At 42.3% G+C, this 14566-nt stretch overlaps 1 protein-coding gene across 1 annotated transcript in view; it reads right to left on the bottom strand.

The window, feature by feature from the left end:
* SLC2A13 (solute carrier family 2 member 13) overlaps positions 1 to 14566 on the bottom strand; it is a 146138-nt gene that overhangs the window by 76486 nt on the left and 55086 nt on the right. Inside the window, exon 4 of the mRNA XM_002193899.6 lies at positions 344 to 452. Within this exon, the coding sequence (XP_002193935.3) occupies positions 344 to 452 (109 nt within the window). The remainder of the gene's footprint in view (positions 1 to 343; positions 453 to 14566) is intronic.

The raw sequence follows: 14566 nt of genomic DNA, 5'->3' as shown, positions 1-14566 counted from the left end.
ACCTTACTGTGATCTATTTGCACACATATTCAAACCATAAATGTGCTCTCTTGTCCAGACATACATAGCCTTGACCATAAACCCTAACACAAATATGCATCTCTCAGAGAACAGTTTGTATTCTCATGTCTATAAAAATGTTTACCCCATACCAACATCCTCTTGCACCAATTTACTGTGATGCCAAATATATCAACATCTGGATTTCAAACCAGCATTCCAGCTCTCACACTCAATTTTTCACCTTTCAGACTTTGTCCAGAAGACCATCTATAACTGCTAATGGTCTAACTGATTTTTCTTTCTAATTCTTTATAAGAAGAAGCAATTGGGAAATACATACATGACGGTGTTAATCCCTGACAGCTGTTGAAACATCTGCAGACCACAACCCACAATTAAGGCTCTTCGAGTTGGAGGGTATGTTAGCATTCTGCAGATCACAGGTCCAGCTTAAAAAAAAAAACAAGACAACAACAAAAAAATACATAATAGTTCTTAAGTGATTGCTGTCAAGACAATGTTGCCAGGCATAGCAGACTTTGCATCTTACTTTCAAGCAAATTTGTATTATTTCAATTATTTTTGAACAATTTGGTCATTTCAGTTCTGCTTTTCTGCACTGTACTACAAAGAGTATTATCAGGAAGCCCAAGCAAAAAAATGAAACCATTTTTGTACAGTGTCTACTACTGGTGTGAAAAGTACAGCTCTTCTTATATGACAGTGAGAGGTTACACATCAGCTGCAACTGAATGTACTCAAAAGTTACCACAAAACATCACTCTTGTTTCCTTTCTAACAGCTTCCAGTGTTATTGAGAGGTTATTTCAGAAATGCCATTACTCACTGCTCAGGTCTAGATACTGGAGATGAAGTGTTCTCCTTAGTCCCCAAAAGACCCAATTTCCACAGACCAGTTGCAGGTGTGGGTACTTTGAAGGTACTGGATAGATCTATTCTGCACAGCTCAAAGGCCAGTGGAAGGAGCAGAAATTAATTGCATTTATTCTATACCTTTGGTAGCAATGGCATAAGGCTGAATTTAAGATTCAATGAAGAAAAAAAAAAACCCCACAAACACTTCTGGCTAACAGAGAAAGCTCTAAGACTTTTAAAATATCCTATTAATAAAATAAAATTTAAAAAAAACCCAATAATACAGAAAGCTATGGGATAATAAGCAAAAATTTAAAATCCCTGATCACAGAATCTACTTGAACTTCTCTATGCCTAGAGGAGTGCTTTTAGTGCTTTTTCACTAGTACAGTCTGGTGAAAAATTCTGTGTTTTATACAGCTTGTCACATCTAGTATACTCACTCAGAACATCTAATCACAATATGAATAAGTCAAAACAGTTGCCATCAAAGAAAAATAAAAAAGAGAGAGGTAAAGGGGATCAACATTTTTATACATTCAGTGTTTTCTGAATTTACAGATAATATCAGAATTATTGATTTAGTAAAAAACCTTATATGAGTCTGTTAGTAAAAAGAATTTATTTGCAGAATTTCAGCTTCAGAAAGCTGGTAAGCTAAGAGTTTCAAGAGTTGGACAAGAAGAGGGTTTAAATAACATTTTCTTCATTGAAAGAGAATCAGGCCTGCTTAAGAAAAACTTATTTTCATTTAAAATTATGGTATTTCTAATTCATATATTAATTGTATCATCATTTAACTTTGTTCCTTTAATAGCAGAATACAGCCTGAAAAATTTTCTAGGTGGTTTTGAAGTAATACTAACATTCAGACAGCACACAGTCCCACATGTCCTGCCATTTAGTCACATCATTACCTCAAAAAGTCTCCAAGTAAAATCAAGTGACAGATATAGTCAATCCATAGATCTCATATGATACTCTCAGGCAAGACACATGAGCTCTCTGGGCTGACAAGGATTCCATACTCAAAAGTGGCATTTCCTCAGTGGAAAAGCACAAAGTCAGCTGCTAGCTAGGAGCATTCCAGAGCTCAAATTTCAAAAAGAAAAAACATTTACTAATACATTTACCCATGAAGTTTAATTCACAAACAACAGCCCTAAGGTTCTCATGCCCTGCATCACACCTGAGCATGGAGTCTTTGGACTTAAAAATCTTATCTGGCAACTGATTCTGCAGCATCTGTTGTAAATCCAGGCTGCTGAATGCCTATGAGAGATCTTTCATTCTTCATAAACTCTGTATAAGGTCCTTAACTGAGCTGAAAAGCTATCTTTATTTTCAAGGGACATTTTAGACAATTGACATCATTAATGATCCTGCTCATTGAATAAGCTGGAACTCTACAGCAGGGACTGTTAGGAAAGGAGGCAGAAATGTCCTAAGGAGCTGATGCAAGAATTTTAATAATTCCTGAACCACTCAGCTATTTGATAGATGTTTATAAAACTTTATTCACAATAGAGCATTGTGCAAAACAATTGGGAAGAAGGAACTAAAATGAAGAGTGAGAAAAAACGCAGCTGCTCCCAGACAATGGTTTGCAATTCAGAAGGAGTTGAAAAAAATTAACTCAAAAAGCTCCATCACACAAATCAGTTTGTGCATCTGAAGTGCAGCGCTGCAGAAATGCTGAGACCACATGGTGAAATTTAGACCTTTATGTCAGAACTTTACACTTTAGACCCTTAGAACATCCAGTCAAGCTAAATTTGGTAAATACTTGAAATTTTTTGGAGTCCTGTTTAATTTTATCAGAAAAATTATACTAAAAAAGATAATACTCAACTTTGCGTTTAAAAAGTTTTGCTCCAAATATGTACCATGGCAACCACCACATACCAATAGGCATACACAAAATTAAAGGATTTTCTTTCCTAAAATCCACAGCCTTCAGGTTTACAAACCAATAAATGAAATGAACAAAATAAAGAAACTGCTAATCTCTGTATTAAAGGAGCTTCACAAACTCAACTAAAAAGCCCAAAGGACTTTGACTGTGAAATAAATGGTCTTATAACATCAAATGAGAGTGAAACTTTTTATTAAAACTATCTAGATTTGAAACCAGCTATACTATATTTGCATTTTCTTATCAGCAATCCTTCCATCCATATTGTTGAGTTCATATGTTGCCATGTTCTTAAAAATAAACAACTCTATGCATACTATGGATTTTAAAAACAGAAAATGGGTTTAAACTAAAAAATGAAAACCAAAACAAATTAAATACATTTTTCTTCTGAAAATAAGTCTTCTGAAAACTTAAATGGTACTTCAGTAGTTTCTGATAACTGTTAAATATGCTGTTAATTATGACAACAGATTAAAATAGCACTAAACAATAAACCATTACACCTATAAAAAATGGAACAACTTAACTGCCCATAGAACTAGAAGGAAACAGATTATTTAAACATATGCCACAGCAAAAAAATATTTGGCAATTTTTACAAAGAACAAAATTGGTATTTGTCTCCAAAAAGTCAATGGTTTTGTTAGTGATACTTCTGCCTTAATTGTTGTTGTTTTCTTTTCATCTAAAATATTTAGAAATATTCCTGCATCAGAATCACTTCATTTGAACTTGAGAAAACACCAAGATGCTTGTTTTCCTTCCTCTAATCTGTAAATAAAAATGAGGTCAGAATAATGAGACCTCCTAATGCCTTGATGAATTTAATGAGAATACATTTGGTTGGACTTATTTTGCTGTTGTTTCTGGTAATTATTTTAACTGAAGTAGTACTCTTTAACACATAATATTTACAAAGGTTCAAAACATGCTAAAGTAAAGGGCAGCTGGACCTTCCTCTATGCAAAACAACAACATGAGATAAAGAGCAATGGTAAAACAAGGATACTGCTGAAGGTGACATTGCTTGAAGTGGTGATACACGAAGTGGATTGCTATGATCCAAGTGGATAGCACAATCTGTCTACCAAAATAGAATTCATCCTTATAAGCAAAAAGCAAAAATAGAATTGGGAAGTTTAGCTCCATATCCAAAAAAACCCTTATTAGCTTACACTGAGCTAAACAGGGAAGGAGGAGCTGTTCTTGTCAAAAGATTACTTCTGAAAATGAGTGATACTCCAAACATTATATTTTATGACTGGTTATCTGAAACTTTTAATGGCAGCTTCCTATATTTTAGCAGTTATCTTTGTTACTAGGCATAATTCCAAAGTTAGGCTTGGAAATTATGAATCACCTGGTAAGGCATTTTGATTTTCATCTGTATGAGCAAAATGGATTGTATGGCACTTATAAGAGCCTGGGTATGATCCACAAACAACTAAAAGATGAGATGATTTTCAAAGGCAACACAGTTCTAAAATGAGCTTATATAATGAAAGCTAAAAAGTAGAAAAATTGGTATTAATGAAGTCTTAATATCTCCTTCTCAAAAAGGACAGCAATAATTTCCAGGAAAAAAAGAAATTATAGTACAGATATAAAACCAACCTAAAAGTCCCACAGCAAAGGCAGGCAGACATCTGGTGCCTGGAAACCCTGTGATTCTCCATCCTTCAAATTATTAGTAGAATAACTGGACAGATTTCACAGCCAGGAATCTATGGCTAGAGACTGGGCCCTGCCAAAGTCATTTGCAGGTTCAAACATTCTTCTGCCAGCTCATCTAGGTAACAGCTTGTAGCAACAGCTTAAAACCTTATAGGGCTCCTGCCAGCACTTTGTACTCTGCATTTCCAAAAAAGGCAGGCTTAGCCAAGCAACAACACAGCCACTCACCAGTTTAGCATCAATTAAGCTAAAAATTCAGATTAGCTTTCCGGATCTTTCTTGTTCAAATGCTCTCTCTTCCACTCAAGGAACTGGTCTACAGCAGGGACCAGAAAAGAAAGTTTGGGCTGGTGATCTCAATAACAAAGGACAAACGTGGGAATTATTTCTGGTTTTCCCTTCCTTACAAAATGACAGCTTCCAGTCCAGCTTTCTGTGCATCACCTGCAGAACCTTCCTGCAGAATCTCCCTTCACCTATGACTCCTACTCTAAAGCACTTATAGTTAGGTATTATTCCCTGTATATAAATAATATACTAAATTTCCCTTTTCTTCCCCTTGCTTATTACATTATTATTTCCTAGAAGTATCAACTTCATTACTTTTTCCTTTCTGTAAAATTGAACAAATCAAAATGAATTAGATTTAGCTTTAAGATCAAAACTGCATTAATTATCCTGTGAAGATACAAAACAATTTTACTTTAGTACCATGCTCTTCCTCACTATCTAATAATGCTTCCAGTAACATTGGAAGAACCACTCCCAGCACTACAAGAAGATTCCTACCTCATATAGCTTGTTAACCCTTTGAGAAAGCTTGAGACTTTTTTCCTTTTTGTTTTTTTACAGCACAGATCCTCACCAGCCAAGAAGGAAAAAATACAGCTTGCCTAACAGCTGAGTCTTAGCATTTTTCAGCTTTCCACAACAAAACCATCCAATGGTTTGCGTACAGACTGGAAGAAATACTCATTGGGAAGAGCCCTGCCAAGAAAGATTTAGGGATTCTCCTGGATGAAAAGCTGAAAAGTGACCTGGCAATATGTGCACACAGGCCAGAAAGCCAAAGGTGTCCTGGGCTGCATCCAGAGCAGCATGGGAGCAGGGTGAGGGAGGGGATTCTGCCCTTCTACTCTGCCCTCATGAGACCCCACTTGAAATGCTGTGTCCAGCTCTGGGGTCCCCACACAAGACAAACACTAAAGCACACCACGTCCAAAGCAGCAGGAGGAGAAGGGCACAAAGATGACCAGAGAGCTGGAACACGTCTCCTACAAAGACATGCTAAGAGAGATGGGGTTGTTCAGCCTAGAGAAAAACAGCTCTGGGGTGATGTTATTGCAACCTTTTAGCACCTAAAAGCTTATAAAAAAGAGGGAGAGGGATTCTTTGCATGAGCAGATAATGATAGGACGAAGAGGAATGGTTTTGAACTAAAAGGGGAGAGATTTAGGTAAGCTATTAGGAAGAAATATTTTACTGTGAGGGTGGTGAGACACTGGAATGGGGCTGCCCAGAGAAGCTGTGGATGCCCCATTCCTGGAAATGTGCAAGGCCAGGTTGGATGAGGCTTTGAGCAACCTGGTCGTAAGGAAGATTCCCTGCCCATGCCAGAGGGTGTTGGGGAGGGTAGATAAATATGATTAAGAACCACAATAGTACAGCCAGGACGAATATAACGCCCCCTACTGGCTGGACAATTACCCTCACCTACAGCGGGGTCCAAAAGCCGAATGGACTGTTCCATCTCACCCCCCAGAATGTATGGTTCACCCCACATCTGTAACCCTCCCCTGAACCATCAGGTGCCTGTGACCCCATTGGCCCAGGTCCTGTTCCAGCCCACCCTGGAGCCCCCTTTGATAAAGGGTCTCCGGGGGGCTGGACTCCCTCTTGGATCTTCCCTTCCCCTCCTGGAGAGTCCTCCGGGAGTCCCTGCTCCCCTCTTTGTCTCTCCCCTCCCCCATCACCCGAGGCCCAGCCACGTGCTGTGTCTGGCAGCTCGAGGCAGGGTCACAATGTATCCTGAATAAACCTCTTCCCCCAAGAGCAACCAAAGAGATCTCGCTTGAATCTGTCCGTGGAATACAAATATACGTCGTTACAGACTGGCGCCCAACTCGAATACGAACCCACGGTGACCTGCAACTGCACCCGTCTGGATGCTTTCCAGCTTTTCTACCTGTAGGACACCTTTCCATGGACACTAACTAAATAACCAGGTATTTCCTCGCCATCGTGGTCGCGAGCACGGCATTCTGCTGCTAGGCAGTAACGAACCGGAGCTCTTTAAAAAGTCCCGAAGCCGTCCTACAGCTCAGCGACTCGTTACATAGTAGTGAGCTCTTAGAGCCCTTCTACGACTTCTGGCCATTATTCTCCGAGCACAAGAGATCGCCGCGATTCCGCGGCGACCCAAGGCTTTGTGACGAGACTTGCCGCGCCACGTGGCCACGTACACAAAGCACAGGCGAGCACTGCTTAGCACTGCCCGCGCTGAAGCTCTGGAGAAACCCCGCGGTGACCCCTCACCACCGACTGCAGTAAACGTCGGAACCTGACAGAGGATCCCGCTCCTGCGACACCGAGGTGAGCCACACTGGTTTAAAAATGGGACAGTCCCACTCTGCAGCTGATCGAGATCTCTATAAGCAACTTAACCACTTATTACGTAGCCATAATAGTAATTTGCCTAAAAAAGAGCTACGAAAACTCCTAGAATGGATCTTACTTAAGTTCCCATATGCCGAGCGCTCTGCTGTGTTTTGTGGAGACTTTTGGGAGTCCGTGGGACATACACTGTTTAACGACATTTCACGGCGGGACCCCTATGCTTGCGACTTATTTCCTGCTTATAGAGTGTTAGCAGAACTCTGCGCTTCTCAAAAGCCGCAGATAGCAGCCAAACTGCTCCCCGCCGTGGCTCAACAATCCCCGCCGGACCGCCCCCCCACCCCGCGCTGCGGCGAAAATGCCGGCGAGGCGGCTGGCGACTCGGCGGTTTCTGAGCGAGCGGCGCTCCCCGCCGCAGCTGCCCCCCCCCCACCCGCAACCCAGAACCCGCCCTTGCGGCCACCTCCTCCCCCCCAAACCACTCCGCGGGCCCCGCCTCCCCCCCGCCCGCCCCCCCAGCGTTGCCTGTCCCGGCTATGATGGCTACTATAGCCGAACTTTTACAAAATCAAACAACAGCCATTTTGCAAGCACAAACCCAGTCAATGGCTATTTTACAAGCACAATCTCAAGCGTCAGCTGCGATTTTGCAAAGGCTGCAGACGCTCGCCTCCGCGGCCGCCCCCCCAACCCGCCCGGAAGTCCCCTGGTCCGGCAAACACGCCGGCCATGCGCCGGCCCTGGGCTGGGCGGCCCCCACTCCCGGGGCCGCCGCCTCCCTCCCGCGCAGCCCTGACCCCGCCCCCGGGGCCGCCGCCCCCCTCCCCCGCGGCCCTAACCCCGCCCCCGGGGCCGCCGCCCCCCTCCCCCGCGGTCCAGACCCCGCCCCCGCGGCCGCCGCCTCCCTCTCGCGCAGTCCGGACCCCGCCCCCGCGGCCGCCGCCCCCCTCTCGCGCGGCCATGACCCCGCCCCTGTTTCCACCTCTTCTCCCTCGAGCGCCCCGGACCCCGCCCCTGCAGCCGCGGCACCGCCCGTCCTTCCCAGGGACGCCCCGGCTCCCGGCGCCGTGCCCCCGCTGCCCGCCCGCCTCCTGAACTCGGAGCCGGCCCCCCCGGCAGACGCAAACCCGGCGTCCACACCCCCCCATCCCCCTGCGGTGCCACAGCCCCCGCCTCTGGCTACAGAGCCCCGGAACCCCCCATTGCCGGCACCACTTCCTGGTTTGCCGAAACCATCATCATATCCCTCCGCATCTCTCCCTCCGCCGGATCTTCAGACTGCCGCAACACCCAATGCCACAGCTACAAGAAATCTTTCCGAAAATGCCAGTCCCACACAAGTGCTGCTGCCCACGACCTCCACCCCTCCTGCTCCTCTGCCTCAGCTGGCAGCAGCCCCTGCCTCCCACACTATCAGCTCCTCACCGCACCCTGACGGTGACACTATGCCTCAACAACGTGAACGCAACATTGTAACTGCAGCTTCGACAAACAAAGGACAGACAGAGAACTATCTTACCCCTACAAACTCTAACCTTTCTATCCCAGTCTCACCAAATTCTCAACAAAGTGCCAGCAATCTTCAACTGAAAAACTGCCCTGAAATCAAATATAATAGCTGCAAAGACAACAGTCTGCATTCCCAAGCCTTACAAGTGGTATTCAGCCAGCGAACAGCTGTCCCCTCTCAAGAGGTGAAAGAAGTCCTACCAGTACTCAAGGACAGTGGTATCTCCTTTTCCTATCTTACACCACAGTTAAAAACTACCATAGAAAATACACGCCAAACCCTAAAACGCATCTTACTTCTAAAGGAAGGGGGAGTAGATCAGGCTACACCTCAAAAGAGGTTGAATAAGGCTCTATATGCTCACAATTTTCTAAGTAGCTCTGCAGGAGAGCCTCGTCTCCAAATTTATAGACATTTCCTGAACACCAAAAAAGTAAAAATAAAAGGACACCCCCCAGCTTTACTCAAAATCTTAGATTCAGGACATATACAAAGTCCACACAGTCTTCTAACGTGGGGGAAAGGTTTCTCTTGTGTTTCCACAGGTGGATGACTCAAGTTGGTCCCAGGAAAGAATGTAAAGCCTTACCATGCACCGAAATCTGCTGACACCCCCACACCAGACAGTTCCTCTACAAGCACAAGCCAAGAAGCCAGCACCCAGACCTGAACCACGCTGCGTCATCAAAAGAAAAATGGACTTTCTATCGTTTAATGCGTGCATGTTGTTTTTGTTCTTCTGTTTCAGTTTTTATATTGAAGTTTTACTTATAATTCAACCAAGGACAAATGCCGAGTAGCTTTAGCCAAGCCTGCAAGCTCTAAGACCACCTATATATCTAACACAAACCCTAACAAACCTTTTTCAACCCGTTTAATTATAAGACCTTTTCCAAAAAAAAATTCTGACAATGCCTCCCCTACTATAATCAGTGATTTAATAACAATAAGGTCATCTCAGCTATACAGTTTACTTAATAGTTTGAGCCTTGCACCTTGGCTAAAGGAACTCTGTAAAATAAGCTTGACTGTTTCAGTAGCAATAAGTATAGTTCTAGTAACAATACCCTGTACACCTCCAAGTGTGCAGAAAATAGTTGTTAAATCAATATTTAATATTTCAAATGGTTCAGTGAAAAAGGGGGAGATGTTGGGAAGGGTAGATAAATATGATTAAGAACCACAATAGTACAGCCAGGACGAATATAACGCCCCCTACTGGCTGGACAATTACCCTCACCTACAGCGGGGTCCAAAAGCCGAATGGACTGTTCCATCTCACCCCCCAGAATGTATGGTTCACCCCACATCTGTAACCCTCCCCTGAACCATCAGGTGCCTGTGACCCCATTGGCCCAGGTCCTGTTCCAGCCCACCCTGGAGCCCCCCTTGATAAAGGGTCTCCGGGGGGCTGGACTCCCTCTTGGATCTTCCCTTCCCCTCCTGGAGAGTCCTCCGGGAGTCCCTGCTCCCCTCTCTGTCTCTCCCCTCCCCCATCACCCGAGGCCCAGCCACGTGCTGTGTCTGGCAGCTCGAGGCAGGGTCACAATGTATCCTGAATAAACCTCTTCCCCCAAGAGCAACCAAAGAGATCTCGCTTGAATTTGTCCGTGGAATACAAATATACGTCGTTACAAGAGGGGTTGGGACTAGATGATATTTAAAGTCCCTTTCAACTCAAACCATTCTGTGATTCTATTCTAACCAGACAGCTTGGTCAAAAAGGGGAAAAAAAAAGCTAATGACACATAACCACCTAGATTCTAGAAAATTAGGTGGTACAAGGAGGTCTTCCATGCCTAGATGAACTGGAAGGGCTTTTTTTGTTTGCTCAGGAAACCTGGATTTCAAATAAATGCTCTTTCAAATGATCTTTTTAAATCCACACATTGTGAAAAGAAAGCCTAATATAGATTTTTTTTTTTGTTTTGACAGCAAGTTCAGTTGGTCTTTGGGAGTTCTGAAAATAAAGACATTTTCTTTTATCTGTAAAAGGAAAAAATCTTTTCTTTGATACCACATTCTTTGATATAAAGCTTTGGTGATGGAAAATCTATATGACTGAGTGCTTGCACAAAAGCAGCAGCAATTAATAGCACCTCTGAATAGAACAAGAAGCAGTGGCAAGTAGGGAAGCAAAAAAAAGGGACTGCGTTTTGGCTCTGTATGACTTGTTCTCTATAGAAAACAGAATCTGCTGCAATTAAGTCCTTTAAAACTAGAGAAACCACAACAAAACAGACAACAGAGTGGCCATTTATGTGATGCCAGAGAGAGCTGAGAGAAGTGGCCACAGTGACCAACAAGAATCTGCACTGTGATACTGTCAGACCTGTGGAGTGGGGGAATGAGCCAGGGCAAGGTTTTCCTGTTTCACTGACATGAAAATTGGGCTGGGAACAGAGAAAAGCAAGGATCACATTGTGATTTATTTCTGGCTGTGGAAAATACCTTAGAAACAAGGCAACAGATAATAAAAAGACAGACTTGTGCATAACTGCAGTCTGCATATCAGCATTTCTTTTTTAGGGTCTGCTCCAAAACTCCTGCCTTACACAGGGAACAGTTATGTGACCCTCACTTAAAGCTGCAGAAAGCAGAGGAGGAGAGAGAAGATGACGTAGGAGCATTACGCAGGCACCAACCAAAATAAGCCAAGCGTTGTAACAGCCTGAAGGGCTTCCCACCCCACTCTCTCATCTACTAGTGAAGTACAGGGCAGAGCATTTAGCAACCTGGAATTGGAAGGCTTTTTTTCTTTCATTTTAAATTGAAGAAAGAGACTTAACAAAAAACTGCAGTAAGGGCAGCTTCAGGACTGCTATTTTTTAGGGGTGTGTGTTGCTGTTGCTATTCTTTTTCAATTAAAAGAGCAGCAAAAAAGCTGATGACTCAAGAGTTCCCTCCGAGTCAGTAGTCTACTCTCAAGCTGATCTTCCCAGCTGTTACTGTATTAACACCTATATAGATATTGTATTTTATTTTCTGAACAACACACTTCAAGCCTTACATTTTTTGCAATTTGTTTCTGCCAAAAATCTTGGTTTAGTGATATTATTTTGCCCCCTCTATCCCCTGTTTATAAATGAAATAGCTTTATTTCTGCCTGAAGGCAGTAGTTTAACAGTAAAAACATATTTATACTTCTTGCCCTTCAAAAGAATGAGACTCAGGAACCCATTCCCAGGAGGGAACAGGGAAAAAGGAAAGTTTAATAGAACTGAAAAAGGAGCCTGGAGGTCACTGAAAGTCTCCATGGGAATTTATTAATACAATCAGTTGTCCACTCTAATATTTTGCTTTATTAATAGCATATTTAGCTTAGACCATCTCCTTAAAAAATGTGTAAAAACCCAGTTTATCCAGGCACCTAAAAAATCCCTCTCACCTTTTTAAGCTCTTATGCTAACAGCATCTGAATTTCATTAAAAATAAAAAGAAAAAAAGTTAAAATAGTGATGAGATCCACATTTAAGCAGATTATAAAAATCTGCTTTGAAATCAATACAATTTTAGCACAGCTCAGCTAAATTCCAAAACCTAGAGAGAAAAGAGAGAAAATCAAAAAGTCACTGTAGGTAAAAGTTAAAGTGGTACAACTTTGGCTTCCTAAGAACAGGACATCGCCATCAATGGCTATATAGTTAACAGACAGCACAGCAAAACAGTGTGTAGCTGAAAATAGTATGTCTTAAGAAACTGCTTCAACATTTTTATTTTAAGGAAAGCATTTGAAGTTGAGCACAAAGCTGAGTTTCACTGAAGGCAAAATGACAGATACACATCTAAATATTTCACCAAACTGCAGCCTAAAATCACACCTTACCTCAAGGTACTAGTTAATTTATTACATTTTAGTATTAACCAACTCCTATCAGAAACACCAAGGCTCTAAGGCAACCATTACCATGTTTTTCATCACAGAGGGCCACTCACATTCTGGGAGAAGGAGCAGGAGCATTGTCAGCATGTCAAGGAAACATTTTTTTCTCTCTACCCTGCAGCTGCAAGCCCTGCAGCAGGAGCAGCACATCCCAGTGTTGCCTGGAGCAGAACCACCAAGGTGGATGGGTTGGAGCACATGACATACAAGCAGATGCTGAATCAGTTGGGATCGTTCCACTTTGAAAGAGAATGTAAAGGGAAAAGGTTCTGCTGTCTACAGACACCTAGCAGAGGGGCAAGGAGAAAACAGATCCAGGCTTCTCAGAGGTGTGCAAGGGTAAGACAAAAGGAAACAGGTAAATTGGGATGCAGTAAATTTGGACCAGATGTGAAGTCTGCTTATTTTGTAACATGGAAATGAAAAAATACAGAAAGAGAGATGCAAACAGGTCATGATCAAAAACTTCACTGATAAAGTTCCTGCACAATCTGCTCTAATTTATTCTGTTTTGATTAAGGACTGGATTAGAGAACCTTCAGATGTCATACACAAGATTTGTACATGAAACATACATCATTCCTAAGATCTGTGATGGTACTAGTTATTACAACCAGTACTAATGAAAAAGTAAGTTTGGCACTTTTCGTGGTAATCTTAAATAACAGTGACTGAAAAGCATCATTACATACAAATCCTGTAAAACTCAGTCATCTCCATACTGCCAACAGCTGATGTTTTGCAATTTCAGTACTAGGCTTCATTAATCAAGAACCTGTCAGTCACACTTGACTGACAGCTTTACTTGACTGACAGCTTTTACCCTGAATTTATAATCTTTGCAGAAGATACAGATCAATATTGAAAACACCAAGTGTAGAATACTAAACTGATGACTTCCATAAAGGAGAGCTTATTTCATCTTTTCAATATATAGAAGTGGCTTATGAGATAGATGGGGAGAGACATTGTACCAGGGTCTGTAATGAAAGGACAAGACATGATTGTTTTAAAGTACAAGAGTGTAAATTCTATTGGACATAAGAAATAAATTGTTTACTATTAGGTTGGGAAGGCAGTGGAACAGGTTGTCCAGAAAAGCTGTGGATAACCCATCCCTAGAAGTGTTCAAGGACAGGTTAGATGTGGGGTTGAACAACCTGGTCTAGGGGAAGGTGTCTTTGCCTATGGCAGGGGTTTGGAACCTTTAGAGATGGTCGAGTTCTCGATAGAAAGGACAATCAGAAGGTTGCATTAAATTATTTAGAGATCTGAAACCCATTTTTTCAAGAAGATACAGGAATTCTGAGATATTTCCTCATAATTTCAGTGAAGTAGATTTTTATGCTGCTTTTAAACCCTTTCCAAGTTAACCATTATCTAAAAGAAATGACACTACCTGAAGTCAAGCATGCTGCAGACAAACTTCAGACACTCTTGCACATCCAAGTGGAAGTATGTGGTCAGCAACTAGTGGTTACCAAATAGCATTTCAGTGTCCCAAGAAGCACATGGTTTGTCTAAATTTGAAGGAAAAACTACCACTAGCATAGCTCAAATTTCAGATAAATTTTGGTTCCAGGGCAAATTGTGGATTTCCCACCCATGACCAGCCATAAAGATTACCTGTGGCACAGAGAATAGACAGAATTTACCCAGATATGCATATCCCCTACAATGCTCAGGAGCTACTTTTCCAGGATGTTTAACCACTTTCCAGAGGCAAAACAACTTGTTATGGAAAACAGATATTTGAAGGATAAGCACTAAAATAAACAGGGGGAAAAAATCAAGTCCTAGGTCCTGTTTAACTAAAAAAAAAGGGAGAGGGCAATTACTTAACTTAGATTTTGTCAGGCTGCACAGAGTGATGAACGTAAAAGGCAAATCTGCTTCATATCACCAGTGAGTTACAACAGTCTAGTTGGCATTGGATTGGGTCAGGAAACAATGAAAGTTAATTTTCAGTGTCAGATAGAAGAAGCAGCTGCATCTTTCTATGGATACAGAAAATATTTTCATGTTTCTCAGCGAAAGCATCATTACCTAACTGTGCCTTCTGCCAGCTGCCACCAGCCTTTTGAGC

The sequence above is a fragment of the Taeniopygia guttata genome, chromosome 1A, assembly GCF_048771995.1.
Source record: "Taeniopygia guttata chromosome 1A, bTaeGut7.mat, whole genome shotgun sequence".
NCBI lineage: Eukaryota > Metazoa > Chordata > Aves > Passeriformes > Estrildidae > Taeniopygia > Taeniopygia guttata.
The sequence above is the reverse complement of the archived record's forward strand: the minus strand, read 5'-3'. Positions and strand labels throughout refer to the sequence as shown.